This window comes from Drosophila ananassae, chromosome 2R (genome assembly GCF_017639315.1).
Source record: "Drosophila ananassae strain 14024-0371.13 chromosome 2R, ASM1763931v2, whole genome shotgun sequence".
Lineage (NCBI taxonomy): Eukaryota > Metazoa > Arthropoda > Insecta > Diptera > Drosophilidae > Drosophila > Drosophila ananassae.
In genome coordinates this window covers 24,250,690-24,273,019 of record NC_057928.1, presented here as the reverse complement: position 1 = coordinate 24,273,019, position 22,330 = coordinate 24,250,690, and the positions used below count along the sequence as shown (strand labels likewise).

The window sequence follows — 22,330 nt, the reverse complement described above, 5'->3', positions numbered from 1 at the left end:
CGCGTGATGCGTTTTGATAATTGCATGCGGCAAAGTCAGTTAAATGTGTATATTTGGCAAATATATATTCAGCAGCATTGCTCACCTCGCTGCACAATTAAAAGCTGTCAAAATTTCACCTCTCCCTACCAGCACCACCAGCAGCAGCACGTCGCTCTTCTCCTTTTGCTTTGTTTTCCGCCATTATCATCAACGCCATTGCCTTTTGATTGTCTTTGCACAATTCAGCGCCAATTTTAAAATCATTTTCACACACGACTGCATCGCACCTCGGCCCGGAAATGTTAACGGCCAAAGAAATCAACGCCCACGCCCAAGCTCCCCATTATCCGGTGGGTGATAATGAAGTTTCCCAACCGCCCAACCACCCAACCACCCAACCACCCAGCCACCCAATGCCCACTTTCCGCTTCCATCGATCCGATAGGCACGCACCCAGTGTGTTGTTTATCTGCAAAGCAAACCAATGCAAATTCAACAACAAATACAAATAGGAATAAACATGAAAATTAAATAAATTGATGCGTTGCATGGCTGCTTAATTGCGCGCAACTTTCGGCGGCTAAATTAAACGTAAAGATTGCAATTCGCATCGCAATTGTTTTGCTTTTCCACTGAACACTAAATAACGTGCTGTATTGCTCTGCTGCGCTGTACTGTGCTGGGCGATGCCCGAAATTCAAATATCAGTCCAATGCCACTCAGCACTAATAAGATAACAATTTATTTATGTTTACTTGCAGTGGGAGCAGCAAAAGCATCAGGAAAACCCACAAAAACAGCCCAGAAAAATAACGAAAAGCCATTGAACGGCCGAACGACGGAAAGATAGAGAGACTAACCAGGTGAGATACTTAGTGCCAAAAGATACAGATACGAATATCTCAATACGTGCAAAAGTATTTGCTTGACCCATCGAGCCATATTTAATCTGTTTTATTGTATTTGCGCTTTTGAGACTGTTGTATGCAGCAGCCAAACAGATTTCGATTTGCAATCAAATATTTATTTATTCCTTCCGTTGAAGCGTCAAACGGCCAATAGTTGCTCAGCAAACTAGTTAGAGGTCTTCAAGTGATTTGATTTTTGAGATATATTTTTTGAGACATTATGAAAAGATCCTGTCCAGTCTTGCCTTAATTTAGAACCTTGGCTCAAATAGATCAACTTTGGCCATTAAGTGTGTCGGCAGGAACTCAACTTCTGCTCACCAAATACTCGCATTGGAAGTGCCCGAAACCCTCGAACGTTTGCGATGCGGTCGGCAAAGAATCGCGTTGCCCACACAAATAATTATCGCTTAATAGTCAAACCTTTGGCGGCGAGGTCGCGGGTCGCGGGGTCGACAGGCGGATACCGCAAGGCCAATCAAAGCGTCATTGAAACGGAAACGGAAACTGCAAGTCAAATGGCAGTCGGCCACAGGAAATGAGGCGCACAAGTGCCCGAAGAAGAGCGCCGCAAGGGGGCTACTACCGCATTCACTAGGCCACCGCAAATTAACGCGAGTTCCCCGACTCACACTGGGATCGCCACTTCTTTGGATGTGATTCTGATGAATTATTAAGCGAATGTCCAATGCAGAAGCATAGTCATCTTCATCTTCTCGTCACTGGCGAGCGAGTGACCAAGGCAACGTTTGTCAAATTCTTTTGGGCGGGTTCCTGGACTCTGTGGCCTCCGGTTTGCGTTTGGCTTTTTCTTTGGGTTTTTGGTCTACTGCCTGAATGAGCGCTCAAATGAACACCGCAATGAATGTGCGCCGCATGACAAATACGTAAAGTTTCTTTTGAAATTAAGCAGCATTTGCTGCCAATTCTTAACTACATCAGCGCAGCGCAAACTTTGTCCTCTCGCCGCCCTCAGCCGAGTAGTTTTTCCTCTGGCTTCCTTCTTTGCGTTGGGTAGTTTTTATTGGTAGTTCCAAGAACACGGTGAAAATATAAGCACCATTTACAGAAGTAAACAAGATTTATGGAAATGAAAATTTTGGTACAAAAAGTGAATATTTCCAAAATATTTGGCTAATTTATTTCCCTAAAGAGGTAGAAATTCTGGCAATTGAATTTTTTTGTATGATTGATAGGGGCTTTTAAATATTTGAATATGTTAATTATGACAAATGTATATGGTGATGATATTAATTATAAACATATTGAAAAAATGGTTTCTTTAAATGAATGTTAAAAATTTGTATCATTTTTGTCAAGACACAAACAACCCACTTTTTTGAAATAGATCTAATAAAAATGTGGAAAAGTCATAAATGCCTGAATGAGTAGCAAAATATAACCATGGATTTTTCTTAGTGCAATAGCCGTAGCCAAGAGGAGCTTGCTCATTTCAAACTTTTGACACAGAAACTAATTTTGGCAAGCGGGCGTCAGCCAGCCAACCGAGACGACTAAAAAGGAGAAGTCGGAGCAGGGCTGAGACGAAGACAGAGCTGTGGAAGAAAACCCCAAAGCTTCCAGCGTCTCTGGCTTCTCTGACTAACCAGCACCCATACCCTTCTGCGACTGCTCCGCCATCCCCGACTCTTTCGCATTTTCCTCCGCCTTCGGTGGCTTTTCATTCTTTTAGTGATTGCAATATTTCATTGCCTTTGCGGTTCGTGTGTTGCATACTTTTGAGCAATGTCGCTGAGGTTTGCCTTAATTAATTGCCACCACCAACCCACTCCTTTCGCCGGCTTCCTGTCCCATTTTTAGCTTTCGAATATTTGCCAGCTGCACTTTTTGCATGCGACTTGCATTTCGAGTGGGGCGTTTGGCTTTGAATGGCGCTTTAATTGTCATTTGATTTGATTTACACCCGGTTCTGAGAGCGACCCAAAGTCCCCTGTTTATCGTGTCAGCTGAAGTCCAGCGAATTAACGCTTAGCAGGCACTTCTCAGTGGCCACTGGCCAGTCCGCGCAGAGCTGTCACTCCAAGCCGGCCGCCCCCGAGTTGCTTGATTTATGACATTTTGATTAGGCGATAAGTGTCTTCAAATGTTGTGACACTGCACTTTCGGTTACCGCAGCAGTAGGAGGGGCGCCCCAAGAAGACTTGAGCCAGCCTTTAAGCACCCAGATGGACTTTCATCTGTATTCAATTCAATTTGCCTCTGTTCTGGCAGGATCTCTCGCCCCAATCCTTGCCTGTCTTCGGACGGCCTAAGGACAAGAGCTCACCTAAATATGTTTCAATTTCATTGTGCAGTCAGAAAAGCCTTTGCCTTAGCCGGGATACACACTTGTGCATATAACATCCAGTTGGATGGCTGGATGACTAGATGGAGGGGAAACTTTGTACAAATATCCTTGCAGAATAAGCCATAAAAGGAGGCCCAAAATGGATATTGAATGTTTGCCCATCATAAACTGTCAGAAATTGGCAGAAAATTGCCCTGGAAAAAAGATAGTACTTGAGACGATTGCTGTACCCCTTTAAGTGTATAAGCATTCGAAAATTGGCTTCTACCCTGGAATTATCTTTTCGAAATTGTTCCTCTTAAAGTCAAATTACTCACTACATTTGTAATGATCCAATTGCTGCCTCAATTAGACAACTAAAATGTTGACACCTTCCGTTAATAATTCAACTGCAATTGAAGCACGTCCAGCAGATACAAATACCCATAAAGATTTCGATGCAGATGCAGATAGAGATACTGATTCAAGCGCCTCTGACCGGCAAAGAAGTGCAGAAAAGAGCCCAAGCTGATTGCATTTCATTTTCAATTTAACTTACTTTTATTCCGAATGGAGCTGCTTTCGCTTCTGGTACTCGTAATACTGTTATGCTGTTCGAGCTGCTTTCCCGGTTTTTGCAATTACCATCGCCGGGCAGAAGGGCAGACAACAGTTGGAATTACATTTTCAATATTTCCCAGCAGCAACAGCAATAGCAACTGCAATAGCAACAGCAACAGCAACTGCAATACCAACAGCTATAGCGGCATCAGCATCATTTTTTTATTCACTCCGCTGTGTTTTTGCCCTTTTCCTAGATTCTTGTGCACTATGGCCATAAATTTTTACCTACAAGCTCTTGAATGCAATTACTTTTCAATCTTTTTTTTCTCCTTTAGCCTCATCTTGTCTAGTCTACAGTATGTGTGTACTCCATAGATGAACGCGAAAATTGCTTATTTCAACATTTAACTTTGAAAAAGTTTCGTTTCGTCTCGTTAAGCTTTAAGAAATAAAAAAAGCAAAAGTTTGAAATAATTTTGCGAGAGGTCTATCACTTTCTTCGCCGACGCTCCTCATATTTTCCCACTTCTCTTGGCTGTCACAACTGATTACTTATATTTTTGTTGCCTGGCCCCTTCCTGGGCGTATTTATTTTAGCTCACAAAAAGTAGGTTTAACTTTGTTTTATTTGATCAAGAATTTGACATGATGGTTTATGCAAAAACAAAAAATGTGAAAATGTGCAAAAGTTTCCATGAAATCTATGCGACATTTTCCATTCCATTTTCATCCGAGTGCACTTTGCATCGCTGCCCACCGCCTCTGACAACGCACTTTGAAAGTTGATCTCGGCGCTTTTCAAGTAGCCAAGTCATACTTTGTACAAGGATTCAAAAATAATGTCTTAACTCGAGGGGAATAAGCCAAGTTGCAAATTCCCAACTAAAGTATAATAGCTTTCTGATTAATAGAGAAATAAATATTACATTGTTTCTACAATTTTTTTTTCTAAATTTTTTCATTGTCTGCTATCATTGATTTATTATTCTTTAACTAATTTTCTAGAAAAGTACTATTAATATTTTCTCCAGGTGAGATTTCATAATTCGCGAAGAGAACTCAAGTTTCTTCCATCCCTCTCGGTGATCATTAATGAATCCTGGAAGGCGGAGCAGCTGCAACGGCTCACTAATCCTATTCGGCTGACATCCTTCCTTGCTTTGCAGTTTACCCTTTTCTAGACAGGAAAGTGCATGCTCATCGGCATTTGCTGAATTTTTCAGCTGCTTGGGAAAATACGTTGTGTAATGTCACTTAATCTTTTTATACGCGACAGTTGAGATGTTTTTTCATGTTGTAGATTGCCAGGGCGGCCGCGTGGGCGGATTAGTGGAACGGATTAAGAATGAAAGTGTTTGCAAAATACGAAAACTTTATAGCGGTCGCCAGATTAAGAATGAATTGTTTTTTATTGCGGCAGTAGCTGAGGCATAAGTCATGTGGGCAGGTAGCGGGCTGATGGAAGAGGGTTGAGGGTCCCAAAAAAAAGTCGCCCGCAAAGGGGTCAGGTACCATGATTTGGCAGCCCAGTATCTATAAAACTCACTGCTCGCGGTGGAAAGGACATCAAACGATCATCAAACGTTGAACAAGCAACATCGTAAGCAATAATCTTGAAAACGACTGCCAACCAAAAATGCCGCGCTACCAGAAACTCATCAACGAAAGCGAAAACATGCCAGCAGCAACATCGCAACAACAGCAGCACTGCTACCAAAAGCAGCAGCAACATCCACCCAACGTGGGATACCACCTTTACCTGTACCGCCAGCAACTATCCCGCAAAAATGTGGAGTACATGCGACTGTCCAAGGCCAAATACGTCATCACGGATACGCTTCTGGCCAAAACAGTGCGCAACTTGAAAGGTTGCAGCGTCGAGGACTTGAAAACCGTCAACAACCAAATCGTTTTCCGGCACAAGCTCAAAAATCAGATCCTTCGGCTACGCAAACTGAGGAACCTTGGAATTAAAAACGCCAATCCCCAAATGGAGAGCACGGAGCTATGAGAACTTCACGAAAACAGTTCATCAATCCTGGCTTTGACTTGAGCAAAGTCGGTAAATTGTGGCCTCAAATAATTAAAAAATTATCAAGAAACGGACTCTGTGTTGGTATCTGCAAAGCTGTCTCATCTTATTAATTTAAAGCTTCGATTAATGATAAATAGTTTAAGTGGCGGGTACTGCATAAATCTATACATCTAAACAAGGTAAAATGTTAAGCTAGGCTTCGATTTTATGAGTTAGAAAGTAAGTTAAGAGTACAAATAAACCAAAAGCATCTTTAAACCAAAACAATTTATTTTCATGTTATAAGAAATGATTTATGATTCGCAAAAGCGTTTAATTTAAATCATCGGATTCAATTTGTTTCTGCATATTGTTGTCTTTATGATGACCGCCTGCTGTAAATATTATTTTTGCAATGTCTATGCCTGTCACAATGGGGAGACAAGACATAAAGGCACAACCAGCATACGTGTGGACAGCAGCAACCTCAACGTAACTATTTACTGAGGCCAATTTGTGGCATCCACTAATTGAGTTGCTGTGCAGCATCTTGACATCTGTCAAGTGAAATCATCTTTTCCCTGACTCCCGTATTTCGGTCTCTTATCTGGACCACAATTCATTAGGAATTTATGAGTTTCTCGGGTGCATTGACCTGCCGCATCGACATAATTTTTATTCAACACAAATATGAGTGATGGCGATGTGGGGAAAGGGCACCGCGTTGCATTTAATTGGAAAATAATTTTCACAAAGTGCTTTACACTTAACTTAACACCAACATCATTATTTTCACTCAAATATTATTAATAAATGCAGGCAGCCCTCGCCCCCCGTCGCTCGCAGGCAGCCCTCGCAAAATTATAAATAAATGGTGCACATAATGCGGCCAGTAAGTCAATTTTATTATTGAAATGAGTTGCGATGCTCAAACAGAAACCTCAGCCAAAGTGAATGTGAGTGTTAACAATTAAAATCCAAAATACACACTCATCCCGGAGCTGTGGGTGTTCTGATATTTTACATATGCTTGCAATTATGCAGAATGTGGGCAATGCCATTTGCAAACACTCAAAAGTATGCTATAAAATATGTCGCACACACTCACATTAAATTTTCCACACAATCAATTCCCTGGCAAAGGAACCACGCTGCTGCCACAACTCCATATGTCCATTTTCTATATACAATTTATTTATTCATGCATCGACATTTGTCGTCCTCGCTTAATCGTTCAAACTTCCCCTCGAGCCTTTTTCAGGAGAGAATTTAAATCAATTTCAAGGCCTAAAACTTAAAGCGGCAGCAGTCGATTAGTGTACTTCATTATGAACATCATTTTCATTACTTTTATTATGAGCAACCAGTCGTGGTCCCAATGCCCACCTCCGAACTACGTCCGGCGACCTGCGTTTCCAGGCGGTCTCGAGTTAATGCAATAAATAAAATTTCAACTGCACCGTCGGGCATGTTTAGCCGCATGAAAAGCGACAGTGAGCCGGGCCTGCATAAGAAGTTGCCTGTTTATCTTGGCCAGGTCTTTGCCTTTTGTTTATCCCGGTGTTCAGTCCTGCTCCTGTGCCCCACAACCAGCCAGGACCTTTTTTCCCCCCAATGACTCTGACCCTTTGTTACAGAGAGAAAAAAGTGGATTTCCCTACAACTTTTTGAACAGAATTATTACATAGTAAGCTAAGCTTTAATCTTGAACTTAAGATGGTAATTTCTTACTAAAGTTCTCATTTTAATTCCTCTAATTTTATAATTGTTTAAGCCTTTTTCTTTTAGTGCACTTTACTGTCACAGACTTTCTGTTTTCTTTCAAAAAGTTGCCTTCTGTGCCGCCCTTGTTGGCGGCTGTGGAGTTGGTTTTGGCCCGTTTGGTTAGCGCAGTCGCTTGGCTGCCTGCTTGGCCAACTGCCCTAATGAGTTTACAAAAAGTTTTGCTTTAACAAAATGCGAAGTAACGAAGGGGGACTCCGCCAGAGTTGGCAGGAACTGCCCAGCATGTTATACAAATTGCAGGGGCCCTGGACAAAACTGTCATCAACGTGTCCTCCTCTTCTGCGTCTGCCACTGCCAACGGCCGAGGTTGCATGTGGAGGATGTTGCCACAACAGTGAACGGAGTGGATGCAGGAGCTGATGCTGTTGCTCTGACTTAGGCTGCCATCCATTTGTTTACCTATCCCATTTGCTGGCATGTTGCATTGTTGCCTGTAACTTGGCGACTAAGCGAAAGTTTTCGCATTTATGTTGCCACTGGCAAATGGTGGAGACGGATGGAGAGTGGGGGCGAGTGGTGTTGCACAGCCGGGCCAGTAGAATATGCATTTTAATTAGTTTAGCAAAGTTGAGCAACTTCAGCCCAGACACAGTCTCCGTTTGCGTCTGGTTAATTGCGCAAATTTAATGGCTGCTCCTGCAACTGTCGTTGCACTTTAATGTCCTTAAGTTTGTGTATATGGGTGTGTGTGTCTGGTCTGGATTACGAAAAGTTTCCTTTTCACAGCCTACAGCCTACAAGCAAATGTCCCACAAAAGTTGTTAACATTTCACATTTCACTAAGTAGCAAATTCAATTAGTTGGTTGTCATCCTCGCCGCCCCGCCTGCGCATCCTGGGAAGACCATGTGAACGTTTTAGTAAATTACTTTAATGCCTGGAAAGTTCCTTCCGGGTTCAGTTTGGAAATTTATGCCTGCTGTAATTTACTTAACTGTCTGGTGCATAAATTAATTTGTCTAAGCATAAATCTGCCGACTGTTGGCGATGCATAGTGGCCGAGACCGAAACGAGCTGGCAACTGATGTCAGGAAAGATACCTCATTAGGTTTTTCAATAAATTTAATTCAATATAAATAGAGTGCCGGCTCAGGCGCCATTCTACCATTCCGCCATCCGCCATCTTGGCGCCGCCTTTACTGCCAGTCAGCCGTCAGCCACTTCATCTTCGTCTTCGCATCCGTCGGGTTCCTTTGCGAAGCGCCTTCAGCTGCTGCCATAGCTAACCTAGAACGCAGGAACAGGATGGGGATCCGGGAACCGGAGCAGCAGCAGGAGCAGATGCAGGAGCAATAGTTGAAGCAGGAAGCAGCCTCAAAGTTGCACACGTCGCCTTCAACCAGGACTTAAGGCAGCTGATGCTGCAGCTCCTCCAGCTTTGGATGATGAAGCTGCATCTTCCCCTTTAAACGCTCGGGGAGGAACGTAAAATGATACACTCAAAAAAAACTTGTTTGTTAGAAAAGATTAAACTTTTTCGTCAATGAATAAAAAGTTAATTCATTTAAAAGGAATTGGAACTAGATTAGGAATTGACAGGTCAGTTCTTGACAAGAAGTTAGGAAGGTAATACTGTCACATCCATAAAATAACTTAAACAGATTGCTTTTAGTGTTCCTAACTCTAGTCCCCATCACTTCTCACTCTCTAAACTACGATTTTATGTTTCGCAGCCTGAGCCGCGCTTAGCCGAGCGCTTGCAACGCGTAAATTTGGCGCTCCAAAGCGGTGATTATGTCGTCGTCGTCTGGTTTTACCGCCAAAGCCCCCCAACTCCCGCATCCAGCTCAGATTCCACTCTCCTGTTCTTGGCCAATTTTTCTTACTGGCTCCTGCAGTGGCGGCACCAGCGTCGTCAACGTCATCACTCGAATAAATTAAGTTGCTGGCAAACAGCTAAATGAAATTGTTAATTCAGAGCTGCACAACGGAGCGTATGCTTGATGTGTCCGCTGCGCGGGCTGAGAGTTGCCTCAGTTACCTGGATGTCTGACGTCTGGCGTCCGCTAAGCCGCTTACGGCATGATCCCAATCCGACGAGCAGCGTATGCTCATATCAATGGAGCCCCGCATACGGATATTCTGCGATCTGAGGGATGAGCTTCTTTCCTCTGCAATTTGCCTTTGTCTCCGGTAGTGCCTCTGTCTCTGTCTCGGGCGCTGGAGTAATTGCATTTTAAATGTCCGTAGCTGCTGCTGGGCAACTGAAAATGGGCAAATGATTACTTGAATTTATATTAAACTTTAACCCTGAGTCACTTAATTAGCCCGGCTTCGACTTGGACTCGGACTTTGGCTACAGTTTCGATTGGGCGTTAACTACTTTTTCATATGACCATCAATCTGCGGCGTGGAAAAGTTTCTGGCTGGGCGGTCTCAACCCAGAAACGGACACCTAACTACCAGGGGCCAAGACAATAACAAAAACGAAAATAAAAACGTGAAGAAAAACTTGCTCCAGACTTTTGTGCACAGAGTCAACTTGAGAATATATTGAAAATGCAGTAGTTCCTTTCCAACCCGATTTTCACGTCTTTTTTCTCATTGTATTTCTGACAAACTTTTGTGCAACTTCTCTGCGTCTACTGGCTGGGTGCGACCGCCGCTGCCCCTCTCGATCCTGGCCCGATGCCTTTGCTTAAACTGACGTAAATTTATAATGACAAATTGCATTTGGCGCAAATGCGGCGAATAAAAAACCTAGGAGGGTTTTGGCGAAGCTTCTGAAGTGCCGGCCAATTGAGCGTGAAAAATTATGAAGCTGGAAAGAAAACGGATTAAGGGAAAGCCAGTCGGCAGACTATCAAAGTGCTTAATTATACCTTAAATCCGCTTAAATGCAAATTCTCCTTTTGACTGCTGATTGTGGCACGTAACAAATGAATATGTCAGGTAGGAAAAGTTGCAAACAAAAGTAAAAGGCTTTTACAATCCAACAAAAGACAATATTAAGTTAAATTTTGAAACCAGTTTTAAGTCGAATTCTCATTGATAATAACCTCTCATATCACTCATTAAATGGTGTTCATTATGTCTTTAAAACTGTTGAGCAATCTACTTGGCGGTTTTGAAAGCCATTGGACCACCCTGCGTATGAGCAATGCGACGGAAGGGGAGAAACCCTTGTTCATATTTACAGTATCTGCCCCGCCAACATCAGTCAAGCCGGCAACAAACAAAAGTGGCTTAAATTTCACCTGCGCCCTGTCCATGTTGCCTTTGTACTCGTTCGTGTTCCTGTGTCACTTTTGTTGGGGTCATGGCAGGAGCCCTGTACTGTATTTCACTGTACTTTGCCCATGGGCGCCACCGCGTCAGGCGATAAAGCAAAAAATGACACGTTTTTAATTTTACTTCACACCTACACAAGAGCAGCAACAACAAGGAGTCGCTGCCATGTAATCAAAACTCCAAGAGAGCAACAGTCACAACATCAACAGCAACAGAAGTAGCAACAACAGCAACCATTGCTGGCGACAACAATGCAACAACTGTGCCAACTAAAAGAACGCAGCTGAGGAAGTGGAAGTGGATGGAGGAGTGGAAGTTGAAGGCGAGCCAGGGCCAGAGAAAAATGAGATTTATCACGAGTGGTTGCCGGAAAAATTGTCAACATTTATCAACATTTTTCAACGGGCAGCGGGACGTGTTTTGAGGCCGGTCCGGGCCAGCAGCAGCAGCAGTAACAGCAAACTCAAGCACCTCAAGATACAGAACGACGGAGCAACCGCAAAGCAACTCTTAGGCTAGGTCCAAAGTGTGCCAACACCTCTCGGCTTTAGTCGCGTGGGAGTTCGCTCCGCATTTTGATTAATATCCAGGATGCAATGTCTACAGCAACGGCAATAGTAAGAGCAGCAACCACTACAAGTAGCAGCTAGCAACTAGCAACAAGAAAAACGAAAGTTGCAACAACTGAACGACAATCGCAACAAGAAAAGATTCTCGCTCCTTGTCCAGTTGCCACTCTGATTGTGAAAAGTGGTCACGATGATGACAAAAATTCACTGGCGAAATGAAAACAAAGTTGCTCGCTTTTCAGCTAGTGTGTAGGTGTTGCAAGTTGCCAACTCGCTACTCTCCATTCCACACTCCAAATGTCCAATCTCCAGTGAAAGCCAGCCTGAAAAGAACTTTCCCGAAAAATGAAAAAAAAAATAAAAAGGAAAGCCATGAATGCGGTTTATATTCTTTTGACTGGTTTATTTGATTTGGCATACTGGGGGGTTTGGTCGGCAAAAACGGGGAAAATTTCTGGGATTTGAGTCTGGCAAATTGAGTTTCTCCCGCCCGCCGCCATTAAATAGAAGTGAGCAAACAATTTCAATTACTTAGAGCGAGTTTAGAGCTAAATTAATTAAGGTAAATGTGAAATATTCAGTGGCCGTAAAAATGGATCAATTTCCCGGGCTAATCTCAGTTATCCGTCAGTCCCTTTTCATTAGAAGACTCAAAGCGAAACACAAACAGTAGATAAACCCTTACACCACACCCACAACCATACTCTCTCACACACGTATACACATAATCGCATTTTAAACTTTTTCAATAATAAAACTTTTCTAAACGGATTTCCCGCTGGACGCGTTGCTCTTTAATAATTTTCCCTTTTTTAACATTTTTGTTTTTACATTTTTTCCAGGCAGCAGGCGGTTTTCAGCTGATGACGACCAAAGGACAGAGTGCATCAGGGCCATTATTTTAAATTGGCTATTATGTGCGCACTAGCAACGAGGACAGAAAGGTGATACCATAATTCCACAATTTGAAAAACATTAAAAAGTAGCTCGTAGCTAAATTGGCGTTCGTCTTCTGCACTTTAATATTTTTGCTCAATAAAAAAGTCACTAAAACTGTGGTTAACGAAAAAACGGAATCAAGCAATTTTGTCAAAATATACCAGCTACCAACTTTCATCGAAATCCCTTAATATAACAACATTAAATATTGATTAAATTTTTTATTTGTTTTTTTCAGCTCATGTACGACAAGTCCAAGAAATCGTGGAGTCAGCGGCTCAAGACCCTCGGCAGCCCTGACACAAGCGACAAGAACGCTTCTCTAGCCGCCGTCAGCGGCATGCAGGCCATGCAGCAGCTGCAGCTGCACCAGCAGCAGCAACTCCAGCTGCAGCAGCATCATCTCCAGCAGCAGCAACAGCAACACTTGCCCCACCACGCCCACCAGCAGATGGTGGCCGCCTACCAATTGCCGCCCGTTCCCGCCGCCGAGTTCCTGCCCAGCGCCCTGTCGCGCTCCATGAAGTATGCCGAGCCCTGGATTTATGGGACGGTGAGGGGAATACCCGCTAGGCCCTCCTACGGATATCATCCCCATGCCGCGGCTATTTTCGCGGCTGCGGAGGGGGGCGGGGGACTGCTGCACGGTGGCACCACAGCCCTGGCCGTGGTGATCTGTTCGTGTCCGGAGTATCTCAACGGAACGAAACGTGATGTGAAAAAGGCGAGCGTGTGCAAAAAGTGCAAGGGCTCCCGACTGCCACTTGCCACAATCGGAGGTGGGGGAACTTCTGGTGGGGGAACAGTGCGTCTGCCAGCTGTCAGCGGAGGTGCCAGCACCCGACGACCTATATCCGCCACAATGCGTGTGGTGAGCAGCTCGAAAAAATCACGTCCCTCTATTCTGGATCCGCAGAAGGATCCCTACGACCTGATGCGACGCACGCGACTGCTGTCCCCCGAACCGAGTTCCCAGCACGGCCAGCAGGACTCGAAGGATGGCAAGTCACGTAGCGGGATGGGAGGCAATCAGCCCAGGGGTCGTCCGCGCACCAGGGCAGCCCCTCCGCCGCCAACTTCAGTCGCCGTTTCCTCCGCTTCCTCGTCCTCCTCCAAGTTGCAGGCTGTTACCCCACCAGCTCCCGATCCCTCGGACTGCTGGCTAATGGAGGACAACGAGTCCTTGTTGCAGAGCAGCGGCCTGGCCTCGAGAGCCTCCAGCCGACGATCCATCCTCCGCTGCCACGTCAATCCCTATGACCTGATCTCAAGCGAAAACTCCGGCAAGCTCCGGAAGCACCACGATGACTTCCATCTGGCCGACGCCCAGCTAAATGATGATGAAGTGAAAGAACGCCAGAAGAGCAACAGCAAGAAGTTCTACAGCGGCAATGTAGCGGCTATAGCTGGCCAGAGAATCAGCCTGGGGGCTGAGAATGATAATGCCGATGCGGGTGACAGCTACGAGCGAATTATTATAGCCTCCAATAGCGAGGGGCCGCGACGACCGCCACGCAATAAAAAACAGGATGAGCCGCCGGCAACTCCAGCCGCCAAGTCCCCTACAGCCTCGCCTGTTGCAACTCCTGCGGCAGCCACTGCACCGGCAAAATCTCCAGAGAACAAAGATGACAATGATGATGGTGACGATGACGAGGGTTCGGCTTATACAGTGCTCACTGTGACGCCCACCTCGCCGGCCATCAAGTCTATACTAAAACGGCCCTCAACCCTTGAGCTGCCAGTCACAGCGACTATATCTTCGAGCATATCTTCAGCTGCAGATACTGCCACGTCGACCGAAAGTTCTGGTGTCGCGCTGGCGACGCCCTCGGGCAAGTCACAGTTCTATATCCCGACGCCGACAGGGACAGCTGGCACAACCACGCCCACGGCCACATCAACACCTACGCCCACACCCACTGACATGGCAACACCAACAACTCTGAGCTCTGGCTCACGCAAAAAAGTGCAATTTATGGTCGAGGATAAAATCATAGCCACGACTGCGACAGCGGCGACAACTGATGACAGTGATGCCAGTGTTGTTCCTGCCACGAAAACAAACTACGAGTACTACAATCGCAAGCGGAATGCATCAGCAGCCACAGCAGCAGCAGCAGCATCTGCAGCAACAGCAACAACTGCTGCAACATCTACAGCAGCAATATCAGTTCCAGATCAGCAGGAGGCCCCACTGTTTGCAGCTGACGTTGATGATGAGCGAAACTTTACAGCTTCCGCTGAGCCAACGCTGCACATTAAGCCGGATAGTTTGCATTATGAAGATGTTCTGCCAGGACCTCAAATATTTGACAGCAGCAACAGCGAAAAGTCCACCAAATTATTATTGCCAACGGATCCTGGGTCGCCGCATGTCACTGCGAATTCTGGTGAGTGCAGAAAATCCATAATCCCTCCCTTCATCCATAAAACAGTTGACTTTTAATTATGAGTCGGGACGGTTTTGGTCTTTTGCAAGGCCAGCAGGTTTCATTGGCAAGAACTAGTGAACACAGTACCGTATTTTATTCCCCCGAGAAAGAGTCTCTCAAATTCGTTTCCCAGTCTATTCCAGCTGTCTGACACAGACATTGCCACTACCAGTGCCATTGCCATTTCCATTTCCACTGACACTGCCATTCATTTAGTCATTCTCCGGCACTCTGGACGCTGTGTGTTTATTTTTGAATGAAAATTCTGCAATTGTTTGCTAATTGCTCATCATCACGGCACGGTCTACAGAGTTTGCCACATTGCACATTACGTATACGTAAAGTTGGCGACACTTTATGCATTATACAAATTTCCTAACAAGCATGAAAACTGTTTTGGCCAGGGGTTGTGTGAGCCAATTGAACATCTGAACAGCCAACTGACATCTGAATGGTTACAAAGGGGGTTGAGCGGGGGGCTGGCCCTACCCGAGAGGCTGGTCTAGGATCTGGGGTCACACCTGGTGCAGGTTCACGCAGGGGTTAACACCATAATCAAGCATCAGACGGAGCCGCAGTCAGACCCTTTGACACAGTCTCCCTGTCAACGGCACACGCTTCCAGCACCACGCTCCACCACCCACCCTATCCCATCCGCCCAACCACCTAGCCATTGAACCACCCATGGCACGTATGCATGTAGTTTGGTGGCTAACAGAACAGCAGCTACAAGTGCACAGAAAAAAAATGTTGTCCAAGGTAATTAGGTCATCAAAGGGAAAAGGATTTTTCCTGACAGTCAGATTTGATGGAATTGAAAGAAATCCTTAAATAGGAAGTGTAAGAGGAGAGTAATTTTTTACGTCCTTCCTTTTAGGAATATCCAAATGATTAATCTTTCCTTTGCCTGTATTAACCATTAGCTATTTAAATATTCATACATGCATATGACAAAACTATCACATTTTGCACTGTATTCATCTAAAACGAATAGTGGGCCAAGTCAAAGTGACATTTGCACCCACAAATGGCAACGATATGCCAGCGAACTTCCCGTATTCGCATCTCGCATCCGCACTCCGATTCGCATTCACATTCACTTCTCATATGCATACCTGCTCCAGGTGAGCGGGATAGGAGGCGGAAGGTGGGGGCGTGGCACACATGTTCGACTTCATTCAAAGCAAATTAACAGCCGGCACACAGGGACATAAAAAGCGGCAGGGGTCGAGGGAAACTGCGACCCATAGACAGACAAAAACTTTTCATTCAATTAATTTTCGACGGTTGAGAAAAACTTGTGTCCATTGGGAAATAATCGGGTGAGTTCGCTCGCTTGAGTTGAACTGATGAAAAAGTAGTTTTGAAATTCAAAAGCAGTAGTTCCAGGTGAATTGAGAATTAAATATTTCAGAGACCACCTTTTGCGAGATATTATCGCTCTTCTTGGGATAAATTATTCCAGCTATTTGGCCAGACAATGCCAACGCATGCCAACAATGGCCATGACTATGCTTATGGCTGTCTATTATGGCCCCCGAAGCGAAGGCACCAGGAAATGCCATGGTGCCATGGAGGTGGAGCACTGTCCTCCAACCAAGATTCAAAGATTCTTAAGTAAAGGTGACATGGTCGTGGCAATGGCGCCCACGTGTCTCCGCGAGACAATTACAAAGTTCCTCCTTCGTTGGCTGCAATTTGTTGCATTGTTTGCCGGGAGTTAAAGCACTTGGAACTTTTCAAACTATTTTTGATTTGATTTTTGAAATTGGTTCGCTTCGGGCTCTCGACGGGCTGCGGCGCCCCCGCACACTCACTCACACACAGCCATGGCAACTGGTGAGCCCACTCACCCACTAAGTTTCGTCAGAAACCGTCAGGCGACCACCTCCCGAGATGATTTATGGCGCACGTGTTGCATTCACCGGGCTAAAATTTGAAAGACAAAAAAAAGAAAATAATCTATAAAAAAGGAGGCGAGTGGGTCGCCAGACGGGCCAAATCGCAGTGAAAGGCATTAAAGTGATAGAGTCTGGCTGGTCGACGGTGAAATTTGCATTTTTAATGCCCCAACGGCATCGGCAACGCCAACGCAAGCGTCCGAACTTCCAGCCATGACCATGGCCTGGCCTGAACTCGCAGGATTATTAATATTTCATTTCTGTCTCTGATGGCCATAAGTGCGCCGTGATGTCGAGAAAAGAACTAGGAGCGAATGCCATTGGAAATGGGAATAAAGGGTTCCTAGTTTCGATGAAACTTTCTGCCTTTGCATAAAATATCTTGCAATATTTTAGAGAAATGTATTTCTTCTAATAGGTGGAATTATAATTGTAATTTCCGTTCTATTAAGTGCAATACCAGCACTCAATTTATTTATTTGTTTTCCCTGACAATTACCTTTTGTTAACACCCATTAGACAAGGAAATATAAGCTATTGGTAACATTAAATATGGCAGTAGTTGAAATATCAAAGTTGCTTGATAAAGGGCCGAAAGCACATTTAATTGAGCAGATCATAATGTTATTTAGCCAGAGCTCGAGTGCAGAAACATTTCCAATTAACACGTTCAAAGGAATATCTCCCAGGTGGGGGGATATTAAGTCATTAGCATTTTGCAATTCCATTGGTCTCCGGCATTCCCTGAAATTTTCACTTTGCTTTACTTATCCTGGCTGCTCAGTGCAATTTGCTTCACTAATGTTGCTTCTCTGTTTTCAAAAGTCTCTCCATTCATTTAATGGTGTCTGCTTTAAATTTCTTTCTGTTTCTATTTCTGTCTTTTCCCCTGTAGCCTGTAGCCTGTCTCTATCCATTAGCCGGTATGCGTCTCTTTCTGGCTCAAATGAAGTGTGAATGGGAAAATCGTTTGGAGAGCTGGCTGAAACGATTTCGAATGAGATTTTTAAATATGGCCAGCAATTGTAATTCCAAATGCCAATAGCAGTAGCACCAATACCAACACCAGCAGCAGCAGCAGCAGCAACATCTACATCAGAAGCAGCAACAGCAGTGGCAACATTGTTACATTTTGCATTTTATATTGCCATGCTCAGCGGAAGTTGAGCCTCATGTCTTCATGTACTTTGCATATTTACACTAATAGAAATTGTGGCAGGCAATTGAAAAAGAGGGCGCCTCGCAAACTTTTGTTGCTTCTGCTGCTGCCCCTGGTGCCTCTGCTGTTTTATGTGTGGCAATAAAAAGTGTCGCAGGGGCAGTTTTACGGCTCTTTATGCTGCTGCTACTTCAGCTACTGCTGCTGCTGTTGCTGCTGCGGCTGTTTTATTGTTGCACCAACAACAGTGGCAACACTAGCCATTCGTCCATTCCTCAAACTTAATATATCCTGTTTCCTGATTTTCATGACGTACTTGGGGGATGGTCCTATAAGTGCCCGCTCTCTCTCTCTCTCTCTATCCCTCACTGCAGGACTCCCGGTTCTGTCTCTTTCTGCTGTCCAGCTATGGCCGCATTTTCTTGGTTTTCCGAAGCCCACTAACCCTTTCCGCCCGCACTCGCCACTTACCCCTCCCTCCAGTGTGCCATTTTCTGCATTTAAGTGCAATTCTATGCAAGAATGTGCCGACATGCATATTTGTGCTAAAGCCATTTCCTCCCCCCAAGGTACTCCCGCCCGGCTCCTTTGCCACCCCTTCGGGAGCCACCCCCCTGCTGGCTGGGATGCCATAAAATGTTCGTTTTGCCAGCTAATGCATACAAATGCCTGATGCGCTTTTTGCATTACAACAAGAACAGCAAAATAAGTGAACGAACCAACAAAAAAAATACGGAGAAAGGGGAGAAAACGGAGAAAGGGGTGAAGGAGGTGAAGGAGGTGAAAGAGGTGAGAGACAGCCAAACAACAAACAGAATGGTAGAGTACGCTTATGTGTGTACGACACGGGACATTCACTTTCGACTTGGCATTCAAAAAAGAAGCCATCGAATCTTGGCCAGAAACTACAAGGAAGACAACTTGAAATTCTCTTGCACGCTCGCCCGAAAACAGAAATTGGGAAAATTCGGATAGGTAACGGAAAAATGCATAAAAAATTTGACAACTTGGCCAAAAACCCTTGCCACCTAAAAAGGTATTTTAAGTTAATTAGCAAGTTGGGTTTTGCAACTGAGGCCAAAGCCAATTAGCATTTTGTCTTAAAAAAGTCTCAGCAAAAGTAAAAAGCCAGGTTTTCTTTAATTTCTTTTGTTGGTCAAATATTTTTAATTTTAAAGTCAGCTTCTCCAGTTTCCAGACATTTAACAATTTATTTATTTAAATTATTAGCCTTTCCCTATTAGCCCCAATTAGATTCAAAGTCTCAAAATATATTAAAAGGGATTATAGCTTTGTTTAGATAATGATTTAGTATTGAATCTATTTTATTTTCAGTGCTGTTACCCACTGGTCAAGGGGCTTTGCGAGGCCGAGATGAGCATGTTCAGCTACTCACGTGCCACATGCTTTGATTTGTTTCGTTACGTTTCATTACAACAATCATAGTTTCCTCTCTATCTTTTCCATTGTAGCCATCTCTCTTGTTCCTTTTAACCCTTACCGGGAGTGGTATTCCGTGTTCGATAAAAAAGTATATATATTCCCATGGATGCCCACTCACACACCGGCGAGGTTGCGGTTTCGATTTGCTGTGGCCAAGATTCTCAGGAGAGCTGCTAGAAAATTTCATTTTGTTTAAAACCCCAAAACAAAAGGCAACTTTTGCATGCCAGCAGCATCAGGCAGGTCAGGAGCAGCATCCCAGGCAAGCTTGTCCATGGTAATCAGAGAATGGCAATTGAGCACTGGCCATTGGCCATCGGCAGTGGACAGCAGGCATCATGCGCTTTTATTATTATGCCAAATATTTTGCCATCCTTCCGGCCGACAGGGCACTCGATGATGGATTTTTCAAGTGCAGCCCTTGCTGCACTGTGAGAAATTGGCATTGACACTCCATATGTTAGCTTCAAGGATGGAGTTGCCCACGACCATCCGCACTGTCAGTTCATTTGTCTTATCCTGCTTCGGAGCTTGTGTGTCTGTGAGAACGGCGTATATCCTGCTCGCCGGAAACTTTGTGGCTTTGCACTTGAGCTCGCACACATGCAGAAATTTAATTTATTTTCCAACTAAATCGATTGCAGACACAACATCAGTACTGCCAGTGGTGGGGAGGAGTAAGAGCCTGAGAGCCACATGACAATATAAATAAAATAGAAATGGAGACAGGAAGTGGACTTGGAACCAGGAAGAACAATTGCTTTAAATAGCCAGCATCTTGGCCGAATGCAGGAAAACTTCTCCAGGGTTATGGCTTGGCTAATTTCGTATTTCGGCTACGGCAACTCGACTCGAAATTCATTTAAGCCTGAAAATATTCTCTAAGCCAAACAAGTCGAATTTGAGACTTTTTGTTGAAAATACGCACTCTATGAAATATAACGCCGGCTTCTAACTACATTTTCCATTTTTCTTAGTGATAACCCTTGTCCCCTATGCTGTTGCTGTTGAAATTATAAAATACATGACCAGGCCAACGGCTGGCAGTCGCCGAAGTGTATAAAATGCTTGGATATTACTTGTATTTCTGGTCTGGTCTGCTCCTGCTTTTGCATCTCCTGCCCGTCCCTGCCCCACTTTGCGGTTAGTTCCTCCGTTTGATTGGCTATATGCTGCTCGATGCAACCACCATACCCCACCCACTGGACGGGCTGGGGTCACAGGAACTGACCCGAGGTATTATTGTGAGAAAATTGCTGGCCAGGCCAACGGAGAGAGAGCGGCAACTTCTTCTTGGTTCGACGACAAACTTTACGGCGAGTGCAAAAGTTGTAGGTGCAAATAGTTTTTTGTAGTTTAATTTGCCAATCAAAAGTTGAAATTACCGAATTACGTCTGCCATTGATTGATAACTCTTCGAGTGGAATTTCCCAGCTGTCATTAATCGCTGTAGTCGGAGGTCCTATTTCATAATTATCAGGATGTGCTGATTTCATTAGGAAACTGCCAATCCGGATGGCATTCAGTTTAAGGAAACTGTCTGTCAATCGATCAGCCTCACAAAACAACTTATTCGCATTCCGATTTAACAATTTGCCGGCAGAAGCATTTTTTCGATGATGACTACAAGTTGTGTGCCATTTTCAGTTTTTGGCAACTTCTGTTGCCAACGACATCCGTCAGTCAGTTAGTCAGTCAGTCAAGCAATCAGTTAGCTGGCCCGAGGGCGGCCTAAATGTTGGCACTTTCATTTTTGCCGCCACATGCTGTTGCTGCAACGCAAACTGCAGCTGCGACAAATATTTATTCATATTCATGGAAGCAAATACAATTTTTGTTTATTTATCGCGCCTCACTGGGATGGGGCTGTGGCATGGGAAATGGGTGGGAAATTCTTTTTCTCTGCGACACTTTTCGCAGTGCGCTGCGCCAACCTCTTCCCGAAAAATCAACTGACAACAACAATTTATGGCATTTATGTAAAAAGCGAGCAAACAAGTGCAGCAATTTCGGTGTTGCATACAAAGCGGCAGGGCTGTCAACTTGCAACGTCACTTGCACGGAAAAAAATTGCAAATCAATAGGTGAAAAGTGAGGAAATTGGAAAGAATAAAGGTAGCTAAAAATTCCCAAAGCCAGTCTTAGTAATATTCATAGAAAGCAGCATTCAAATGAACTGCCAACAGATACCAGAAATATTTGTATTTTATTTGCTTTAAATTTTATAATAATCCCCAATATGGCCTCCCCAATATCCTGATATTATTTTTCTGTAGTTCCAGGGTGTGAAGGGTGGCTTGAAGGTTGAATGCCAAATTTTTACTCGTGTCTGCGCTTGGCATTGTTCTGAAAAATCAATTAACTACACTTTGAAATGTTACGTGAGCAGCGCCTCGCTCCCCGTAGCACCACCTTTGTGGCATTATAAACTGTTGCTTTGTATAGGGCATATACTCGTATGCACGCATCATATAGTAAGTGTATGTTTTTGCAACTAATATTAAAATTCCGGAAGCGTTCGGGCAAATAAAAGTAAATCTGACACAGCAGCAAGGTAAATATTTAGTGAATCGGCTCAGTCAACAGTCAGCCGGGGCGTCGAAGGGCGAGTTCGCAGTCTGCTGCTGTGGCCCCCCCTTCATAGGAGCTTACTCCACTTTTTTTTTGTGCGAACCAAAATAGCCATGACGCCGACAAGTGCACTTGACAGCGCACTCCAGAGGGCGGAGAAGGGGCCCGAGTGGGCGTGGCAGGAGCCAGGGCATCAGTAAATATTACGGCAGTAGACACGCAACGGGGGGATTTTTCGAAAAAAAAACGTACAAAAAATGGAACTATAAAAATGCAACTAGTTCCCGGCATAAAAGTTGGCCAACTGACTGAGCCGCCAGCGGATGCGGACCTGAGTGTGGATCTGAATGCGGATGCGGGTTCGGATTGGAAATGCGAATTGAGATGCTGCTCCAACCGCAAAAGCCAGACTCCATGTTAGAGGGGCTTTCCTTTCTATTTTTCCTTCTTTTTTTTGGTGCGTGGAAGCGCAAAAGTTATGAAAACAAGTGGGGGAAGGAATCTAGGGATAAAGAAGTGAATGGCAAAAGACAACTAGGAAAA

The 22,330-nt window shown here is 44.5% G+C and overlaps 2 protein-coding genes across 2 annotated transcripts in view; both read left to right on the top strand.

Annotated features, from left to right (window-relative positions):
• Positions 1-22,330, top strand: part of LOC6507717 — a 101,816-nt gene that overhangs the window by 57,510 nt on the left and 21,976 nt on the right. The window contains exons 4-6 of the mRNA XM_014909938.2: positions 744-845; positions 12,182-12,283; positions 12,517-14,671. Of these exons, the coding sequence (XP_014765424.1) occupies positions 12,520-14,671 (2,152 nt within the window). The 5' untranslated portion in view covers positions 744-845; positions 12,182-12,283; positions 12,517-12,519. The remainder of the gene's footprint in view (positions 1-743; positions 846-12,181; positions 12,284-12,516; positions 14,672-22,330) is intronic.
• LOC6507715 lies at positions 5,218-6,016 on the top strand. Its single transcript, XM_001956166.4, has one exon. The coding sequence runs from the start codon at positions 5,378-5,380 to the stop codon at positions 5,750-5,752; it is 375 nt and encodes a 124-aa protein (XP_001956202.1). The 5' UTR covers positions 5,218-5,377; the 3' UTR covers positions 5,753-6,016.

Bases quoted from the DNA above. Each gene is read 5' to 3' on its own strand.
- LOC6507715 (XM_001956166.4), top strand. From the start codon at position 5,378: ATGCCGCGCTACCAGAAACTCATCAACGAAAGCGAAAACATGCCAGCA.